Genomic DNA, 23,128 nt, shown 5'->3' on the forward strand with positions numbered 1-23,128 from the left:
TAAAGCATGAAAAAGCCCATGTTCTTCAGAATGTAGTAACAATAATACCATAAAAGCCACATTACCGACAACACGTTTTATTCTTAACTTCATAGTGACGACTTCACACCATGCCTCATGCGGATGTAGGCTACTTCCACAAATCTCTCAACCAACATGAAACTTTGTAACGCCCGCGTACATGCTGGCTGCTTTAACCCGTATTATCACGCGCTATCACCTTCATTTGCTGTGTAACGAGCCGGCGTATATCACAGACCCCGCTGTGCAGTACAGTGTCATCGCACACCCCCCGGGCCTGTCGACACCTCCGTACAATGGGAGGATTTGCTTGTATCAGCCACCGTGGAAAATGTCTTTATACGTGTCGGGGGCCGGGCGTGAATGAGATGTCACGGTGAGGGTAGCTGTCCTATACGTAACTCGGGACTACGCGGGGAGTTGGTAGCTGGCTGGCGGAGAAATGGGAATGGGTGCAGTTTAAATGTAGAATAGATGTTTTATCACTCAAATGTCAGTCTTATAAACTGGATAGTGGTTTTAGTAATCGCCTTCAAATGTGTAGGCTATTAGTTGGACCAAGATGAAACTGTGAACTTTAGAAACTAAAAATATCTGAATTTGAAGTTTCCTTGAAGGAAAAGCGTAAAAACGTGCTTAAGGTGTAGAATAACACAACACTTGACACAAAAAATTAAAGACAACCTTGCCTACCTTGATATTGATATTATTGCATTGTCTCGTATATAACATAATTATGGTTTTTCAACGTCCTGGTGAATTTTAGGGCCAAAATTAGCAATGAATTTAGGGTGAATTTTAGGGGGAGGGGGTTTGTTGCATTTTTCTTTTTTTACCAAATAAAGGAACCAACTTCGTTTAGCCTACTATTTAGTGGTTAACTGTTACAACTTTCATAACTTTAACTACTAAGGAATGGTTATAAGTTGTTATCACATACCTATTTAAAATGTAAAAAAAAAATAATCTGCCAATTTATTACCTTGATTTGACATGATTCTTTGATTTATTGCTACTTATTTTCTTGTCTTATTGTCCTTCAAATTTTCAAATAACATAATAAAAAGGATTCCTAATATTATTTTGCATTGAAGTTTTAGTGTACAATACTCAAATCTAAATTCTATAAGAATTTGAACATACCTCAATCCAAAAGAACCACAGCTCATTCTGTTGATTGAATCACCATTTCGTGACGATATGCGTTATCACCAGTTATCGTCTAATAGGCGCGAATGGGTTGATAGGTGGTGATCAGCCCGACAATCACATAACCAGTGAATATATGCAATAAAAGTAGCAGCCGGGAGACCAACGACCAATAAACTAACCTTAATAAACGCGTGTTATACACAGGGCTGTTAGGAGCCTTCTATAGTGGTTTGGCCGTGTTTGCCTTTTACTGTGGTTAGTGGTTATGACAGAATCATCTATCAATCGCAAAATGGTTATTGGAGGAAATTTTTGAAAAATTAGTTATTTCTCGTCATTTAACTGTACAAAGTCTGCAGCTACTGGAGTTTTAAATATAGTTTGAAATCAAACCAAAATATTATTACCTATGGAATTTCTTCTTTAGAAATGGCACATGACAAACGTTGCAACTCCATGGATGTATTTGCATTAAAGGAGGTCCCAGTTAATCATCAGCATTGTTTTTGTGACACATAAGAATTGTAGTGAACATATGTAGTGGCATGTGAATATGAAATCTAAACATAATGAATTGTCTGGAGCCAATTGGTTATAGTGCTTTTCATCAAATCTGAGGTCGCCAATTTTATTCCAAGCGAGATCTTTACCGAATTTGTCATTTAACTATCAATTGATGATACTTTCTAACAACAGGTCAAGGTCAAATGGTAACAAAACCTGGGATTCGACCGTTCCATTATAAGAAACATTAATAAACACTACTGGTGTAAGTAGACAGAATGTTTTAATATACGTATATGAGTTGCCATCCAGCAAAATGGTTTGTTTAAAATTTGGAAACGCACTTCCAAGAGCAGCTCAGGGTACGTCAAGAGGGTTTTCTGTAATTATGCAATATTATGTTTTTGTTTTTAGAAGAGTTATATTTTTAAATTGAGAATATCTAGTGAAGCTTCTGAAACTTCTCAAAGAAACGGATTTTCGGTAGAGCTTAGTCATTTGAAGCGAATGATCATTGGAACACGTTACAGGACGAATGAAGCGTCTAAGAAGATTACGTTCTTTCAGCGATCGTCACTTCCGTAACGTTCGAAAGTAGTTTTTTCTGAAAGGGGAATGCCTCTAGATGTATCTGTCGAATAGTGCTTTAGTAAGGGTAACAAGGAGTTAGCGCCTAAAAGCTAATTAAATTATATTTATCTTTGCATAAGTTATTTTCTTTCTCTCTTCGTGCTTTATCGTTTCAATAATACGTGAAAGTTGGTCTTCGGGTTGCTTACTAATACACCTTTTTGTTATGCCCTGTCACCATCTAAAACAATAAACAATACTATAGTAGTTGAACTCTACTCTATCTGTTGTTGAAGACATTGGCAAAGTTCAGTGTAAGTATTCTATTTGGATGCATCATAATTCAAGGAATTAGCCGGATATATTTTGTTCCATACCGGTTTTGACAGAAAATTATACATATTATTGAATACGAAAGTATAATTTTATCGAAGGGCTATGAAAATATTTTTTTCATAATAACGAGAAGTTTAACTTCAATAAAACAAGTAAAGTTTCCAAATCGCTTTCACATCATATGTTTTAGAAAGCAATCCCCAAGAGCTAACACAAAATAAACCGCATACAACCAGCATTGCAATAAGCCACCACTTCAGCACCCACAACAATAGGTCGGTCCGAGTCAAATTAGGTATAAACTAATTGTTCTGCATGAACGACACCCAATATTCACCTTGGGGTAGCACAGTATCTACTGTAGGGGAGCGTGTGCGAGCTGGCCTAATTATGACATTAGGGTGACGCTCCCCATACTGCCACTAATCTCCCCATTATGTGACACCTGGTCTTTCAAGCGGCGTCTTCCTATCAGTTTTTGCTGATATCAGGCAGTTGCCAAACAACTGGTGACAATCAGTCTGTCAATCAGCAATCCCCGTCAACATCTCAGTTTTCAAACCCTTCGATTGCGATTTTTTCACGATTTCATTTTTCCGTTAGTTTTTGGTAGGGGTGATGATTGTGTAATAGTTGTAAGAAGGATAATTGTATGTGTAAATTTAGAAAATGAGCTAGAATTACACTGATAAATTAGCTTATATTCACTTAAGGCTTTACACAGTTACTAGGGGGAGATTTTGCTTTCTTTTAAGTCTCCGTCTAGATAAGCACTCAAAATTAAACTTGATGGCAATTAGGTCATAAGGTATGGTGGAACTTTGTGAAGATTGTGCAGTTTGAAAAATGTATTATTTAATGAACAGTTAATTTTACACTATGTCTAAAAAGTACAAAAACTGCGACTTCGATCAAGTAACATTTTTAAAGTACGAACAAAAGTCCATCAGTTGTAATATTGATATTAAATAACTTCTTGATCAGCATTGTACGTTTTATGAAATTTACGGAAAGTGAATAAAAGAAACGTCTTATAACACTTAAATGAAGCGTTAAATGAAAACTTAAATTAGAAACGTCTTATAACACTTAAAATAACGGTTAAGTGTTAAAAGACGTTTATTTTATTTACTTTCCGTATATTGATATTGGAAATGCATTTACTGAAAATAGATCCTTAATCCAGGTATGTGACTTTCTACGTATAGAGGTCCCTATAACTTCCATTTGCCATTAACAAATTTGATTTTATATCATGGCCAAAATAAAATGTCAGATATTTAGTTACTAATTTAATAAAAAGCAAAGAATGCTCTTGTCCTAGTATTTTCCATAGGTAAATTAAGGTTTATGACAAAATTATCCAAATTTTTTTTCACATTCGCTCAGAAATACACAAAATTATGCCATACAACTCGCAACCCAAACCACCAATTACAACCGTTTCAGCTCCGCTAAACGCTACAGAATCGCAATTACTGAGATTCCCAACCCAACACAGCGTAACTCCACAACTACTCGTTAACCTGGGCGGGATAGGCTCAAAGCATCAAGCTTTAGAAAGTTGCGCCGGCAAATATAACTTTCAGTGAGTCATCTGGGCGTGCAGATTTAACTAAATGTGGCATAGCGGGAGGAAGAGAAAGGGGTAGGAGGGGTGGTTTTACCCCTTCCAACTTGTCATTCGCCGAGTTTGTCATTAAAATTTTATAGTTGCAGAGTTTGAGATTATGTTGTAACCGCAGACGGGCACGATGGCGCTTGTGAGTTTACCCCCCCCCCCCTCCCCCCTCATCACTTGAGCACCGCAAAACTCTAAACCGGGCAAAATACGTGTTTATCCCATCGTGACACCGAAATCTCAAAGCTTCGGGTTAAAAGCTGGAAGTTTTTAATGTTTGTAGCGTTTTGCTCGAGTCGACATTTTTGCATATTAAGGGGGTGTGTTGTGAAAAGTATTTTATCAGGACACAATTTTTTTAAAACATACTACGACATTTTATGAGTAATATAGGCCTATAACTGAACTTGCGACTTAAGAAAAAGAATAAAAAAGAACTAGTAGCTGGTTAGGATTTGAGATTACACATTAAATCAAGAATAAGCCTCCCGTAAAGAATCAACTATCAATTAACTACCAAATCCCAAAACTAGGATAATGGAAAACATGTTTTCGTGCAAATAGTTCTACGCTAGTATTAATTACACCTCCCAACTTTAGACTGATAATGGTAATATTATTTACAATAAATACTAATGTTTTAAGTCAAGGGTAATTTTCACATCACACAATTAAGCTTTGATCACATCTATCAAGTTTTATAATTATTACTTTTTCAATTTAGTGTGTATTTATTATTGTGTTTTGTAAGAGAACAGCCCGAAAATTAGTAATATTACTACCTCATCGACCTTTTCTTTAGATAGCTTCCATAATATTGATACCTCACTGAAAACTCCACCAAATCTACCATCTAAAATAGGATCGAACCAGCGACCTTCAGATTTGAAGGTGAGCACATTAACTACTTGGGTGCCCTTTGTACACATACAACAGTATCACTTAGATAACAGATCTTGCAGAGATAAGGCAAAATACAAAAGCTAACATAACATATGAAAGTCAACACTTTTTTAATTGAGTGTAAAATGATTGCTAAAAATAATCAGTTTGCGTTGGTTAGGAAACCGCACAGTCAAAACATTATCGTGTGTTTAAACATTCAGATTAATCAGTTCCAGTAACGAGTTATCACTGGTGATAAAGACCGAGCTGTAGTTTCTGACATGTTGTTGATTAATCGTCATTGGATAATTAAGTGACGCTAGATTAACCGATTGTTTAATTGGCCAGTCATAATCATATAGTTTGTGATTGGCCAATCTGCATACATCGATACCGCAACATTTCATTTAAGTGTGCTTCGTTTAGTTGTTTCGAAGTAAAAAAGGTCAATCGACATAATGAGCTATGTTGATTTTCTGTGACAGTTGTTTTTTTTTCTTCACCGACTTTCCTCTTAAGTCTAGTTCTATTTTATGGCGTTTTATAAACATACATTATTTAAGACTGTCACATTACAGACAAGAGATAACGTTGTACTTACAGTATTTTTATGTAGTAAAATACGCTAAAAATAAATTATCTTACAAATTGAGCCGTTTTCTTATAAACCTTTAAATAGTTTGATTTATAGACTTCCTGTAATTTCTAAAGGACGATTCTACATCTAAATCCAAGGAAGCGCCCGTACACAAACGATCGAATTACCGCACACCTTATGTTAATACGGACAAACCATCAGATTCGTCCGAGGGTGCATTAAACATTCTATTGAATCCTTTCTCTCGCCCATTTTGCATACTACAGTTGTAGAAATTCGATATTTAACTCGTTCTGTGCAAAAGATGCTCAGCTTCTGTTCAGATGTAAATGCGCTGGGATTCGCATGTGAAAGCAGTTTCTACTTTTGCAGTTCGCATTTTTCTCCTGCGGGACGCTTCTTCGGGTCTTCTTTCTCACTGTATCGGTTTCAAATGTTTTATTAATGTAAATCCGATCGTTGGAATGGATTTTGATAGAGTTATGGCTTTGGACACGCCTTTTTAAACGGCTATTGTTAATTTAGTGTTATCGAAGGGGTATCTCATTGGATATTTCGTCTCAGGAATATATTGTTGAGTAGGGAATCAACCCGCTTAACTGTTCAAAATTAAATACTTTACCTCCGAAACGGTTTGTAATGCACTAAAAGTCTGCTTATCTTTCATATTCACTGCAAAATCAGAAACATAATACAGGTAAAGTGATTATTTCAATATTTTATTGATTTGAGATTAGCTGTATTAGTCTAAGTTATAATTTAGTTGAGGTTTTAACTGACAAATGTTTCTAGTTTATTACAAATCTTTAACTATCATTCACGAAACAAATGTTTAGGGATGTGAATTCTCTGTTTATTCCATTATGAATATACCACACAATTCACGATTGAGATATTGTTATCACGTTTTCTAAAAAATAAAATCCTTGTTCACTTTATTTTTTTGAAGTTCCCTGACTAATTGTTTTCAATTATAATCCCAGTTTCTATTGACCCACAAATATGCAGAATTATTAATTGACAGAACAATTCCCCAACAGTTGTATGAACATTGTCGTTCTCAAGCATCGATGTATATAACCTAGCTAATTAGACTATATACATCGATGTTCTCAAGTGATTCTCAAGTGACTTTGGCTATTCAAATTATGTACCAATACAATTGACAGACAAAAAAATTACGTACATCTTGTAAGAACAATAGCTACAGATATCTACAACTTTCGTGATGGTAACAAAAGAAGCTGACACATGGCATTTCCGAGGTGACGAACCGAACACTTTATGTCTAGAGCTCAATAAAGATTAATTTGACTACGCTGCGCGGCGCGAGGCGTCAGAAGCGACTAACTTGATTGTAGAATCTCGCCTTTGACTCTTGGGCCCCTACCGAGATGTAGATGGGGCAGAGGAAACCAATTTTGAGGGATAATAGAGATGACAGCGCCAGCTATGTAATTGCAGCCAATGTTTTGGAAGTGTAAGGGTGAGGTTAGGGTTGACGCCCCCGCTTATCGTCTTGCTAAACATAAAACTTTACTTACCACCCCTTATCCCCTTTGGAAAAAGCCTCCGTAAAATTTCATCCGTTTCCGGTGGTTTTTGAAATTCGCTCCCCTCGGCTTGTCATTTTTTTGGTGAACGACCCTCTTGGATTTCTATGGTATAGATTTTAATGTTTTAGTTTAGATTTTTCATTGCAGGGTTCAGCAAAAACATAGTTACACACGTGGGAATTTGGGTGGATTGATACACTTGTATAGTGAATGTTTCTAAATGACTTGATTAAACATTAATTGTATGGCTTCACCTTAAGAAGAATTTTAAGTAATGGCTAAGTAATCCACAAGTATCGATCCAAAGTATTTTGCTATGTGTTATATATATTATGGAATTAACTAATTGTGCAGTTGTTTCCATACATTGATTTAGTTGGTACCGTGTATTTCCTTGTAGTTCCACCAAGGACCCATTTGATCTTAAAGTTAAAATTCTTGTGTTAACTTCTAGATATTCTAACTCTTGTTATTTTTATTTGGAATCTATAGAATTTCACTCTGAAATGGTTTATACGAATCAATCACACGTCTTATACTACTAGGCCTATTCGAAGGTTAATTTATAAATTTCAAAATTTAAAAATAATGTGTTGGATCCAATTTGGAATTTGAAGTTATTCTAGTTATAAAACTATACATTTATTTTACGCAGTAATTGGTCAAATATCAATTTTTCAAACCTATTTTCCCGAAATTATGGAAGCTTTAAGGAAACTACACGGGTTTGAAAAAATACATTTCACCTCCTATAGCTACTCTTTGAACTCATCTGCTTTTTATTCCTATTTTCGCCAGTCTCGACTCGTAGGCCAATCACAGCCCATACCAGAGGTGTCAGTCTTATTGTGAACAACCGTTTGTATCTGTGACAGCTTTCATCTCCCGAGCTTCGTGTTTGGGGCATCTTTCGCACCTGGGACGGACAAAAACCAGATCAATAATCTATCACAATACTCCAGTAGCCGGGGGTAAAAACTACCCTCATCTGTCCACACTGGGTTTTACGCAAGAACCACCAGAAATTCGAGATCATCAATATGAATATTTCACACTTTGACTTTTTCGGATTTTATAACGGAGTTGTGGAACTGATACGCACGTTGTTCGGTGGGAAAATCGATAAGATTGTGGCTTCATTAGTCATTTCTGACAATAAATAACGTTAAGCTTGGTTTATGCGTTTTACAAAAATGTAAATTAACTTTCGACATCAATTAGACTGGGGCGGTGGCGTCGTCCTGTAATCCAACTACTAGGACTCTGGGAGGTCACGAATTGTAAATATTTATAGGCATGCACTGTGGATGTGATACTCCCTGGTGTGGTAACGTCCGCACTAGTGAGTACTATGACTATCCACAGTACTATCCTGATAACTTGCCCAATTCGTTAATACCAAGGCAAAGATGTGGTTCGGATTCCACTATAAACTGTAGGTCCCTTAGTTACCATTAGCTGTATTAATTAATAGCTGTGTCTAAGGAATATGTCGGCCTTAGTCATTTACAAGACTTCTAGATCGTGCCACTCATCCTACACTCATCTCCATTCATACTTGGCTTAAAATACCTACTTTGTATGGACGCCATTTCAATGGAGAGTATTTAAAAAAATTATTAATAAAATTTACTGTTTTTGTGTTACAAAATAAAAATAGGCTACAGTTTTTAGCAAAAACAAAACGTATAGTGCTAACTATTGTCCATTTTTGTTTAATTTGGTAACTAAAAAGTCCAAAGGTCATTTAATTTTTACTACTCGGCGCTTGTTTAGGTATATGGATTGCAAGCCAAACAAAAACTTTTGAGTCTTACTTAACAGCCAATCAAAAACAAACGAAGCAAACTCCTTAAACAATCCCAATCTTCAGAACCCGCAAGACTTCTCGACCGGAGTTATTAAGTTGGCGATTTTTCATCGTTACCAATGTTTAATCAGTCGTGAGTTTCTTCCGGGGCCAGATGGCGGCGAGGGCAGCAAAAAGCGAGGGTGCTTCTCACGAAATGGCGCGGAAACCGGGTTATTTTAAGGGCCGATATTAGAGGGTTTGGAAACAATCGTAAGTGTCCGCAGTTGGTAATACTGCGGTTGTCCGCTCACAACAATGCATCAGTGGTGCCAACATGATTCGATTGTTCATACGATTGTTATCGACCCTTCATTCGATGATTCGAGTGGTTGAACGATCTGTTGGTTTAAAGACAATACGATCCTCGACCGTTGGTCCCCATTAGAGACGAGTGACCTTTGTGACACCGAATAAAGAAAATAAAACTAGAATGATGGGGTTGATCAAGTACAGTGAAATTGTAGTGAATTAAAATGTTGATGAATAATCGAATTATGTGTATAGAAAAAAATCCCTTATATTTCGAAAATAACGCATTAGCTTAAGATATTTTGATCTGTAATATAACTAGAATGTCATATTATTTTAATTAATGCGACAAAGCAAATTAACTTTTCATGTTAAATTAATCTATGATTAATTTGATGTAGGCGATTTAAATAAAGAGTATTTGTTTTTCCACTCTGTATGGATAGAGAATTGCTTAGAGAGAAGGCGCGTCTTTAACTTCCTAATAACGTGTTATAAAATCACAATCGACAAGAGTAATTTTACTGTAAGGAATATTGTAAATGAATTCGAACTAAATTTGTATGACTAAAAAAAATCGTATTTTACTCGAATAAACTGCATTTCTGTATGAAGATAAGGGACCAGAGATTTTTACTATGGCATTTGATGTTCACAGTATGCATTCAAACACTTTTACATCCCCCAATATAACAAGTTAAACCATTAGACGCTCATTGAAACTATCAAACTCCGGAAGCCAAAACAGAGCAATACTAAACGGGGGACGCAGTTGTACAACTGTTGAGAAGATATAATTAAATTGGCAGAGCCAGAATAATCTGTGGCTAAGCGAGGCATTGTAGAAGTAATCAAAGTTGAGCACGAGCTATTGTTGAGGGACTTAGGCCCTGAGATAAATACATTACATTGTCCTGTGTTGACTGTCCGGGCCTGTGCTCACACAGTGAAATATTAATTAAACTCGGCACAGTTGGGTACGCAGAGTTGTGTTTGGTTTTGCAAAATGGAAAGTTGGAGGAGTGTAGAAGTGTAGTTGTGTAGGAGTTGGGAGAAAACTATATTTTTTGTAAGCGACCTGGCATTGACAAAATTTGAATAACTTCTCGCATTGATACTGGTGTAATTAGTGGTTCGTGTGTAAAGTATCATTTAAAATTCAAATGTCATAAAGTTTAGTTCATATTATGTCAGAAATGTTAGTTAAGATTATGTCATTAGGGTTGGTACGGACTATGCTATAAAGGATAGTACAGATATGTCAGAAGGTTTAGTACAGTTTATGTCAAAAAGGTTAGTACAGATAATGATAAATTAAGAGCCTATAGATTCACCGGCTTTAACACAACATTTGAAAACATTTTAGTTGAAATCATAAAATTTATCTAAAATGTTTTTAGTTAGCTTAAGCATAGATAAATTGAAATCAATAGTCTATAGCTCGACAGGTTTTTAGTAAAGCTTAGTTAAGGTTTAAGGTAAATCAAAAGTTTATCCAATTACAAGTATTAATTCTTTCTTTATTGGCAATAAGTAACACTAATATACTCAAATAAATAATAATAAATATTTTTTCATTGCTGATTACTGTAGTTAAGATAATTAATTGTTATATCACAGAAGTTAGGAATAAGATCGGGAATTTTTTTTTTATTAATCAATTTACGTTTATACTATAATATTCACGTCTTTAGAACCTTAGCATCGAAGAATTTTGTGCTATTGCAATGAATTTGGGAATTTTAGAATACGTAATAAGTTATTAAGGTATAAAATTTAACATAACATGTAAAAATTACTGAAACATTTCTATTTTAAGTTTCACTTGGATAACTTTGTGATACATACATTATATTGGTACATTATATTGTACGAAATTACGCATCATATTGGTACATATATTGTACATTACATTGGTTTTCAAATTATATTTATATCCCATTTGTAATACTTGTGACCATTCTATTCAACCCCAAAATGTTAAAAAGGTAGTTTTTAGCGTTTAAAATACAACTTGTTTTACAATCATGGTTTATAAGCAACACTACTATTTCTCTGAAAAATCAAGAACTTTTTAGTTAACTACTAAGTCTAACGCCTAAGCCTGACGTTGATTATCGATCGGAAAGATCCGAGAGGACAGATTTTTCACTTGAGAAAGATAAAGTTTGGAGAGAAATATCAATGTGTCTGACATAGATGGAAGACTGGGGTGGCTAGACACTGTGTGGGGGGGGGGTTGAGGGGGAAAGTTGTCTTATCAGTTTCTGTTAATGGATCAGCGGAGTTGGTCCAATCACTTCGGCTAATCGAAACTTTTAATGTTCCAACAATCACGCCACGATGTCGCTCTATCAGTGTGATGAGTTGTGGAACTGCAACTTGCAACGCGGAACTGAGGAAATGAACTAACCTCTTCCTTATCATCGTACAGCTGACAACTGTGCTGGTACAGACCTAGCTTTTAATGTTCCAACAATCACGCCACGATGTCGCTCTATCAGTGTGATGAGTTGTGGAACTGCAACTTGCAACGCGGAACTGAGGAAATGAACTAACCTCTTCTTTATCATCGTACAGCTGACAACTGTGCTGGTACAGATCTAAGCTTTTAATGTTCCTACAATCACGCTACGATGACGCCCTATCAGTGTGATGAGTTGTGGAACTGTGGAACTGTAACTTGCAACGCGGAACTGAGGAAATGAACTAACCTCTTCTTAATGTCATCGTACAGCTGACAACTGTGCTGGTACAGACCTAAGCTTTTAATGTTCCAACAATCACGCCACGATGTCGCTCTATGAGTGTGATGAGTTGTGGAACTGTGGAACTGCAACTTGCAACGCGGAACTGAGGAAATGAACTAACCTCTTCTTTATATCATGGTACAGCTGACAACTGTGCTGGTACAGACCTAAGCTTTTAATGTTCCAACAATCACGCTACGATGTCGCTCTATGAGTGTGATGAGTTGTGGAACTGTGGAACTGCAACTTGCAACGCGGAACTGAGGAAATGAACTAACCTCTTCTTAATGTTATCGTACAGCTGACATCTGTGCTGGTACAGACCTAAGCTTTTAATGTTCCAACAATCACGCCACGATGTCGCTCTATCAATGTGATGAGTTGTGGAACTGTGGAACTGAAACTTGCAACGCGGAACTGAGGAAATGAACTAACCTCTTCTTTATCATCGTACAGCTGACAACTGTGCTGGTACAGACCTAAGCTTTTAATGTTCCAACAATCACGCTACGATGACGCCCTATCAGTGTGATGAGTTGTGGAACTGTGGAACTGCAACTTGCAACGCGGAACTGAGGAAATGAACTAACCTCTTCTTAATGTTATCGTACAGCTTCCATCTGTGCTGGTACAGACCTAAGCTTTTAATGTTCCAACAATCACGCTACGATGACGCCCTATCAGTGTGATGAGTTGTGGAACTGTGGAACTGAAACTTGCAACGCGGAACTGAGGAAATGAACTAACCTCTTCTTTATCATCGTACAGCTGACAACTGTGCTGGTACAGATCTAAGCTTTTAATGTTCCAACAATCACACCACGATGTCGCTCTATCAATGTGATGAGTTGTGGAACTGTGGAACTGAAACTTGCAACGCGGAACTGAGGAAATGAACTAACCTCTTGTCTCTGTCTATATCATCGTAAAGCAACAACTGTGCAAATGAAATAGCAATGACAATTGGTTAAAAAAAAGATTTCAATTTTTTTTCGTATTGTATTATATATGTATATTTAAAATAATCTAATTTTAATTTCAATTAGGAAATAAGATGTGTAAAAACTTTAATAACGTAAAAGAGAGATGTAGGATTTCAACCTTTAGTAGCCCTGTGGCTTTTGTAAATATACCGACTTTTGTGTATCGGTATTTAACTTAAGAAGTTAGATGGAACTGAACAAATTGAAAAAATTTAACAAAAAATTAAAATTAAGCTGATTAAAAATTAAAATTAAAAAAATTACATTATGATTTTTGCCTAGATTTCCCAATCCCTATTACAAAGGGAGAAGAGTGTATAAAATAATTTATGTAAAAGAGAGAACCGTTATTGCATATGTATAACATTGTTCAAGTCACATTTAAGGATCTTAATATTTTTAATTAGGTTTCGCATTAATTAACTTCCCACCGTACACAATAATATTTTCTTTCAATCGATCAAAATCTTCTTACTATGCATCACCCCTTAACAAAGGACTGTTCCCAAAATTTCTAATTATGCAAAAATGTTGTATTACAATTTTTTTTAGTACTTAAACAATAAATGGGAACAGATAAATTCATAGCATTACAATCAATAATGCAGTTTAAATTAGTATATTAATTTGCATCAAAGGAATATGAATCATAGATTTTACAAGATCACTCTTTAAAAATAGTTCGTGTTCCCCTATTCCCCTGTTCCCCAACCATCTAGGTTAGTTTTCATATTCATTATAATATTTAACATCTTTCGTAAAAGTTATGAATACCATCCCCTTCGGTATTCCAATCCGAAAACTCCAATTTACAAACGAATTCATTACGAAGACCTCTTCCATATCTGTTTTGTCCCTCGTAAAATATGAGCAATCCAAAAGTCATTTTCCAATAACGAAATCAGTAACTCACTCGACCCTATGATGAATGTGGGGTATTAGCAGTTATTGAAACATTGGCCGGGCTATGAACACTGAACAGCGCGTTTGTAGTGAGGGGTGAACACTAAATACTCAAGGGTATCAAGGTTCATTAATCTTGCAGCACATGTCATTGATGACACCAACAAGAGACAATTGAGTGGTGGGGGGAGAGGGGTGTCTTCTGTATCATCCTCCCCCAAGGGACTTATCTTGTTTGACACTTGTGACAAGTGTTTTCGAGATGTGCAAATAGACTCCCCCTTGTGTGAGCCGAGTGTTTGTTTTGCGGTGTGTTTTGCCAACAACTTGTTGGAACCGGTCCAATATTGGAAACATTGCAAGAGTCGATTGTGATTCTTAGTAAAATTCATTGAAAAACATATAGCAAATCATTCAACGTGAATAGCATTAACGTATCATAAGGTCAGGCTTTCCTTTTTTTTGTATTACGACTATTAGATTAAAAAAATTATTTCAAAATTTAAAAAATGGTAGCCCTATGTCTCATTGAAAGATAGTGTTTCATTACCTTGCAATATCCTTGGATGTTAAGCTAAAGAAACGCTATATATCAATATAAATCAATATCCATCAGTATGGCAATGAATTCTGAGATATTCGTAAGTTTACAATACTTATTTTTAATATCCTCTATATCTGTATAGGGTATGCAATATTTGGGGACACAAGTGGTACAAACGGTTTTAACTAATCAAAATAAGGGCAACTAAATATTTAAATAGTACCTTAATTCCCTATTAATCACTACCTATGTTATATTATTTATATTAATTATTACTACTTATTGGTTGATATATGGTTACTGTATTTAAATTCACGCTTGTAGTTTTAATTGGTCTACTCTAAAACCAATGAATTTGATCAGCACAATTTATAAAAATAATATTTGCCAATGACAACTGAACTTTCCCAAAAAGATTGTAGTGCAATATTTTAAACCCACCTATACAGTATGTTAAATTAACACAAATAGTCAATGAGCACAAATAGAGTTAAATAGTAAATTGAAACAATTAAAATAATGTACACTTTAATTTAAGTTAACAGGATAGCACGCTAAAGCCAATGACTAATAATAGTCAAAGCTGAAACCAATAAATGAATAACCTTAACCACCAAAGCTACAAAAATCACAATTAACTAATATACTACTGTACTCTAAGAGGTAGAGTATAAAGTGATGACTCTCCCCAATGTACTCACTGCGACGCTCAAGCTCATACTGCCACTTCACACGTCTACTGAGCTACTGAGCTACTGAGCTACTGAGCTTCCTACCCCTCAGAGACAGTCACTTATAATGCACAACATTATCATATCCGCATATTTCACATAGTAATATTTCCCACCCGGAAGAGACCCAGATGACTTCACCAGGTCGGAGGTTAGATCCAACCGTTGGTCAGGTCTAGACACAATAGACTTGTCAATCATTCTCCCCTCGTGCAGCGCACCTACGTCTTGACGGGGGATGTGCTGGACCTCAGTAATTACAGCTATTGTGATCCACCTTTTGTGGCCATCCTTGTTTTGTATTGTGGTGGTGTGAGTTTGTTCTGGTTTGGATAAGTTGCTTCGTTGCAAACTTAAAAGTGACTGGTTGATAACGTTGGATAGGTAGCCAGGATTAAATAGGGTCGAGATGAGCAAAATATTGTAATACAGTTAAATTATTTTCAGGTATGTAGGATTTGTATTGTAGCAAGAATAAAACGGTATATAAGCATGAAAACTTGTGTTGGGAAAATCCCCGGTTCGCAAATGAAGCTAAAAGTAATTAACTTATTCCAACCAATAATTTAATTTTTTTTTATCAAATACCAATTGGTCTACGTTAGTCAAAAATTTAATTTAAAAAAATGTTATCAGACAGTTTTCAGACTAGTAGATGTTAGAATGATAAGATATGAGATGTTTGACAATATTAAAAGTTGTTTTAATTGGAAATTCAATGGAATAAAATTAAAAATCACTACACGTGTTTATGTGTATACCGTTTTCCTATAGTATTGGCATACTGTAAATTCACTGTAAATCTTTACCCTCCAAACCTTTATCGTTAAACAAATAGTTGTTACTAAAGCCTATACACCTGTCAATTATTCAGCATAATTTACCTTTTTTCGGTAGCCTAGAGTGTAAAAAGTTGGAGTTCTGCCACATCTTCAGCTGCGTCAACATACAGGTTAAAACATTAGCTCACATTGATAGTGTTTGTCACATATTAACGTAAAACGTAAAAGATTTTAACCTGTATAATGACGCAGCTGAAGTTGTGTCGTAATTGACATGAAACGCGTACTGCAGAACTCTAACTTTTTACACCATAGGCTACCGAGAAAAGGTAAATTATATTGAATGTAATAACATTTCATTTTGATACTTCAAAATAAATACTCTTTCTCAACACTAAATAAAACAATCATGAAATCTCAAACCTCCCAACGCAATATAACATCGTTGACCGAACTGACCCGGTTATCAATCAAACCCCAAACCCTCCGAAATGTTACACGCAGATGATGCCAGACAAGAACTGTACATCGACATGAACATTGGCTATGGACATCGGTCATTGGACATTGTCCATTGGTCATTGGAGGTGATAAGTCAGGCGACAGCTGGGTGTCGCGTTACCCCTCCTTCTTCCACCCAGCTCTTACAGCTCGAATATTTAATTCCTTCGGATAATATATGGCCCAATTTGGTCCATTCGGATGCCCCGTTTGTCATAATCCGTTAATGGGCAATGGTTAATGGCCTGAGTGACAAATTATGCGCTCATTATTCCCGCCTGACCACTACGAGGGGTATCCGTCGTGATTTGGGGCAAAGGTAACTTTTATATCGGTAGCTATAGTGTTATAGTGTGAATATTTCTAAGGATTTATGTTTAACGATTTTTATATTTCATAAAAATAGTCTATTTGAAATCACTGTGGATAATGGTTATCATACTATTGGGTTTCCAAGACATTACATGAAATTTGCATAATAATATACGTTGGTTCAATTTATTATGTTTATTACTTGTACAAGTACTTTATTTAGGTTGTTTTTGGTGAGAGTGAAGAATTTGAATGTACTTAAAAGACAATTATCTGAACCTATTCTTTAACTATTGAATTCAATATAAAAATCGATTAAATAATGTAGGATTCAATGTTGGTTAACTATAGAAACATAAACATAGTACTGTATCGATTTAATCCTCCTAATAGAACATTATTTGTTATTCTTACATAAAGTTTATTATTCTAATATATATACTTTTGAAAGATATATTTGGTGGTATTATGAGATGAAAGTGTACCAATACAAAAAATAACAAACTCTTAAGCATATTGATTAATTATTGACGATAACTCGTCGAGGACAAAATCAATTCGAAGTATGAGATAATTACCGTATAAAATCCTTATCTATCAAACCCCAAATTTTGCACACTATCACCGTACGACCTGTAGTGTATATCAGTGTAAAGAGAAGACCCACCAATGACAGCCTTGCTAGCTGGCCGGTCTGAGGGCGGATGTATTTTTCACCACATCGACCAGTGTGTCCGCGCGTGCGGCAACGGTCGCCAGCGTCACACCAAAACTGATACAGCTTTTCATCTTTAGCGCCCTTAAATCATGAGCTCCACGCTTATTAGTTGACTCCAATTTGTTTAACTATGACATTCATTCTAAACAGCACAGTAATAAATTATAAATAAATACTGTATGTAATTTAACTTCAAATGTTATGTTCTTATGTGTAGTTAATATATGATTGTAAGATAAGTAAATGTTTCCAGGTCAATAGTTATCCTTTAATCATTCATTTAAAGCTTACTTGAATGGTTTTACCGATATATTTGAATGTTGGTGTGGAAAATGTCACGTTTATGTATTTATTTTTTATAATTCTGGTTACTTTTTTTATAATTGGTTAAATGATGTATTTTCAACCTTTGGTGGTTTGCAATAAACAACACTTTTAACAATTTTTAATGATGCTACCTATCAATTCGAAACTAAATCTTGGACGATTAAAAATACATAACTACCAAATTCAGTGTGAACGGAATGATATGTGGTACACGAAATGTTTCTAATAATTAATGCGTTTTGATGTAGTTAATTTTAAGATTTTGTGGTACAATTTTACTTTAATCCCTTTTAAACCATACCAATATCATTAGATCTCCAAAAGATATAGTTATACTATGGCTGCAACAAAATCTAAGGTGATAATAAATTCGTAACTACCAATACAATAAAATCGGTGAAATCTCTTTTAATATTCTTTTAATACGAAACAAAATTTATCTTTTTAGTGACAATCAAATCGCATTTTGTAAAAAAATCCGTAAATGGAGAACAGAATATGAAGAACTTACATGGTGAACATTGTTCACTGTTTATATTTCGCTTTTTAATTGAAATTTCGCCTTTTGATGTTCAAAAACAACTGTGAGCCATTTACAAACGTATAGTAATACTTCACACCCCTCTCCTGCAAATATAGAATTTCAAAATGTTTACATGTTTCCCTTCGCATCAAAAAACGCCTTACAAAAAACATATCTCTAAATTTCACCATTGTCCATCAAACCAAATTATTTACAAACATACATTACTTTATCCTCTAACCCCCCCCCCCCCCTCCTAAACGAAGAGCAGTAACCAATGAGCTGATTGGATGACCGGATCTATTGTCTCTGGACTCACAATGGGTTAATCAAGCCAGTAAATTTGGCGTGTGCTGTTGTGATTCGGCGTGCATAACTGTGTACACAATGTTTTGCCTGCAAACAACTCGCAACGGTGTACTTTTGATACATCTATAATGACGGAAATCGTTTTGTGAAGTCACCTCAATTATTTGGTTTTGGGGTATGTGAAAGTCGAATTTCGTTTGGAGTGAGAAATCACCATACGAATACGGTAAAGATTGAACAAACTAATAAATTTGTTGGTTGTAAGATTTTAGACCAAATGAATATTTTAAGAATGAATTTAGATGGTAGAAATTTAGGGTTAAACCCAAATAACATGAATTCGATATAGGAGAATTAGGTTTTTTGTAATTTACACAAAAACTAAAAGAGATACGAAGTAAGTGTAAAGTAACAAAGTTGTTAAGAATAAAAAATCCTATAAAATGATGTGCCACTTAACGTATTTGAAAATATTAAACTATGGGCATTTGAAAATTTTCAAACATCTTTTTTTTTAATTTTTATTATTTTGAAAAACCGTTACTTGTAGCATATCGCAGTAAAGATAATTTCATAACGAGTAATATCATTCAACCGGAGTAGGGCTTTGTGCATAGGTATAGGAGACACAGAGCATTAACAACATATTGATCTTTTCAAAATAAACTGCCGCCATTTTGAAACGGAAAAAGATAATTCATTTCTGTATTCACCTAATGTTTGTCTATTAAATACCTTTAATACCCCCGCCGCAGCAAACCTGCAGACTAAGCGAATTTCCATTTCACTGAATGGATTTACACTAAAATGTCTCCTTAAAAATATCACATTTATTCCCTATTTAAATAGAATCAGTTTTACACAAACTTAGGTTTTCTGCAACAGGGAGGGTAAAAGTGTTTTTTATGTAAAATGTTAATAGTTAGTAAGAAATAAAAACATTTTCCAAATTTGGGCAAAATATGTTTATAAACAAGCAAACTACAACAGTTTACTTATTCTCCATAAGAATAACATGGGAATTTTAAATTTACAATTTTTTGGAATTTTCATCCTTATGGTTGATTTAGAGTTAAATAGTTTTATTTCATCCTTGTACGCTAAGCCGTTCTTACGTAATCAATTTGAGACACATTCCATGGGACACCTGAAAACTTAACCATGCAATGATATTCATTTACCTTTTGAAATAATTATATTTTTAGTAGAATTTTTTTTATATTTTGACTTGTTTTGTTGCAACAATGCTTTTAAGCACTCATGGACTCATTACCTATCCTGATAGAGTCGTTCTACCTAAATCCCTCACTCATAAACAACATGATTTTTACAAGATTTTCAACGTAATCCAGAGAATATCTAAGCCTTCTATTAATTATGTAGTATTTGTAATTGTAGCTCACTCAATGCAAATGGTCTGGAATCAATGACTCTGCCGTTAATATCTTTATTAATTCATACCAATACAATTTTACCATGAACATATTCTAAATACTGTAAACCCCTTTTGATTTCAACAAGAACACAATCCAGTTAAATTAACCCCAGCAAAGGGAGTGTACAATAATTAACAGACATCTTGTATTTGAGTGGGTAGCACCGCCCATTGTACCATTGTACGTTGTTGACCAGGGTAGATAATATTAGCGTATCTCCGTACAGCTTAATTATACAGGTGCAATTTGGGGGCTTTTGTCTCCCTCCCCCATCTCCTAACCCTTCACTCGACCCACGGTTAACAATTAAAGCCAGCATAATAAATCATCTTGACATGGACTGTGTTCTTGCGGTCAGCCCCCTGTTTATATTGGGGTGAAATTTGATTTTCATTGCAATTAAGCTTTTATGAGAGTAAAAATTTGATGAAGTGCTTGGTGAAAGGTTGATTTTTTTGTCTCTTTACAGTTTGTATTATTTTGTGTATTCAATCGTTACATTATTTAAAATTAAACGCGTTACAAATTATACCCCAGTGTGTTTAAATTAGTTTTCTGAAATAAATCGATTATTTATTATCAAGTGAACATTAATTTCATAATTGAATTATGTTTTTGTATTCTACTGAAGAAAAATATAGAAAATTATTACATTTTTCATCATTTACGACTATTTTGGTAGGGAACATACTCAACTAGTGGGCCAACACAATATTTCGAAGAAAGACATTGAAGTAGGTTTTAATATGAAATACACATGTGATACGTCTATTAGTTATGGTTTGTACCACAGAGTATTGTATTGGTTTGTCAACATAACATATAAAATGTATAGAGGTACATTTTGTCAGGCCTGTAGAAATTGATGACGTTTTGTATTGAATATTTAAAAAACATAATCAGTTTTGGCAAAATTTACGTATTCCATTAAATCCACCTTTTAAACCCTCTGGAGTTTTTTTTACCATAGTAGTTATCTAAATCAATGCTTTAGGAAAGAACAAGACAAAACTCGGTTGTCATTTCCACAGTTTTCTTCCAAGTATGACAACCTTTAGATTAGCGTGTGCTCTCCATAAATGTGGAAACCCCATATCAAGTACTAATCCCCAATTAACTACCCACTTTATGTTAGCTAAAACTATTTTATGTTACAAGTAGGAATTTTGAGTTTGATTATTTGTAGCCTACAGACTACAATACATACTTTGGGTGTGTTACTCTTTTGGTCAGTGCCTCAGACTGTAGTTCAAGATAGGCAGGATCGATTCTCGGCATTATCACAAAACATAGAGTTAGAAAAATACCACTTGCATATTTAGTAAAAAAAATGTATTCCTTGGTAAAACTTCTCCACTTACAACACTACCAAGATTATCGGTGGTTGCCAACGACACAGCTGATACAAAGTGCTGAGGTGGACCATTACTGCCACTAACACTAACACTAACACAGCGCTCTGACATCACAGCGAACGTGCCAACACACAACGAACTCAATTGTGGCTGCGATCAAACGATCAAAGCATCAAAGCGCAGTTTGGGGATTGGTAATCCTGGTGCCACTGGTGCTCAGCACGGATACAACGTTTGTGTGGTAAAACGTCATCGGATCCCGTCGTAGTGGCTGGGGGAGGGATTTTTTTTTTAGGTTTGATGAATCATTAGTTGCTACTAGGGGTGATTCGTTTGATCAGATTTTGTAAAACTAAGAAATAAGATTGTCACGAGTTTTGTTTGAGTTTGTTTGATTTTAGTGCAGGATTCTTTGGTTCCTCTAGTAATACTGTAGAGTTAGATAAATATGCATGTGTGCCAGCGCAGGAAATGTACTAATACTTACATAATACAGTACAACAGATTCTGGCAAAGGTGATATTTTTTCTTCTTACATTACTCGTGGACACTAGGATAAAAGGTTATCACAAAACTGAATGATGATGCCAATACTATGGCAAACTGAATTATGATGCCAATACTATGGCATTCGCCATTGTATTATTCATTTGTGATTTCATTAGTAATGGGGACTTTCGTAGAACAAAGAGGATTAATGGTACCCCACTAGTGAAAATTCTCCAATACTGATAACGTGTGAAACAATGGTTTCATAAATATAAAGTAGGCCTACATAGAGTCACTGACCTCCCAGTAGGTCTGCGGATCGTGTGGACGATCTGAAGTCCACTTCCCCAAGAAAGGTCCGTAGCGGGTCCCTCGGTGTATCACGCCTCGCGTCCAGACACCACAACCTCGTACCTCCAGCTCCGGGGGTACCTGGGGGTCCAGAGGGCCTCCCTCGTCCTTGACGTCGATACCCTCGTCCTCCTGGTCAGGTACCTTCATCTCCCCAGTGTCACCCTCGTCACCACTACCTGTAACATAGACAGGATGAGTGATGTGGTCCAGACACCACAACCTCGCACCTCCAGCTCCGGGGGTACCTGGGGGTCCAGAGGGCCTCCCTCGTCCTTGACGTCGATACCCTCGTCCTCCTGGTCAGGTACCTTCATCTCCCCAGTGTCACCCTCGTCACCACTACCTGTAATATAGACAGGATGAGTGATGTGGTCCAGACACCACAACCTCGCACCTCCTGCTCCGGGGGTACCTGGGGGTCCAGAGGGCCTCCCTCGTCCTTGACGTCGATACCCTCGTCCTCCTGGTCAGGTACCTTCATCTCCCCAGTGTCACCCTCGTCACCACTACCTGTAACATAGACAGGATGAGTGATGTGGTCCAGACACCACAACCTCGCACCTCCAGCTCCGGGGGTACCTGGGGGTCCAGAGGGCCTCCCTCGTCCTTGACGTCGATACCCTCGTCCTCCTGGTCAGGTACCTTCATCTCCCCAGTGTCACCCTCGTCACCACTACCTGTAACATAGACAGGATGAGTGATGTGGTCCAGACACCACAACCTCGCACCTCCTGCTCCGGGGGTACCTGGGGGTCCAGAGGGCCTCC

At 36.0% G+C, this 23,128-nt stretch overlaps 1 protein-coding gene across 1 annotated transcript in view; it reads right to left on the bottom strand.

The window, feature by feature from the left end:
* LOC128989204 (transcription factor hamlet-like) overlaps positions 1–22,652 on the bottom strand; it is a 60,424-nt gene extending 37,772 nt beyond the window's left edge. The window contains exons 1-7 of the mRNA XM_054411076.1: positions 22,308–22,652; positions 21,525–21,668; positions 17,518–17,649; positions 16,140–16,191; positions 15,372–15,578; positions 12,842–12,978; positions 8,073–8,159 (exon numbers count right to left, since the gene is read on the bottom strand). Of these exons, the coding sequence (XP_054267051.1) occupies positions 8,073–8,159; positions 12,842–12,978; positions 15,372–15,578; positions 16,140–16,191; positions 17,518–17,649; positions 21,525–21,668; positions 22,308–22,508 (960 nt within the window). The 5' untranslated portion in view covers positions 22,509–22,652. The remainder of the gene's footprint in view (positions 1–8,072; positions 8,160–12,841; positions 12,979–15,371; positions 15,579–16,139; positions 16,192–17,517; positions 17,650–21,524; positions 21,669–22,307) is intronic.
* Positions 22,653–23,128: the final 476 nt, after the last annotated feature.

This window comes from Macrosteles quadrilineatus, unplaced genomic scaffold (genome assembly GCF_028750875.1).
Source record: "Macrosteles quadrilineatus isolate MER2022 unplaced genomic scaffold, UCM_ALF_1.0 Scaffold_3__2_contigs__length_128488019, whole genome shotgun sequence".
In the NCBI taxonomy this organism is placed as follows: domain Eukaryota; kingdom Metazoa; phylum Arthropoda; class Insecta; order Hemiptera; family Cicadellidae; genus Macrosteles; species Macrosteles quadrilineatus.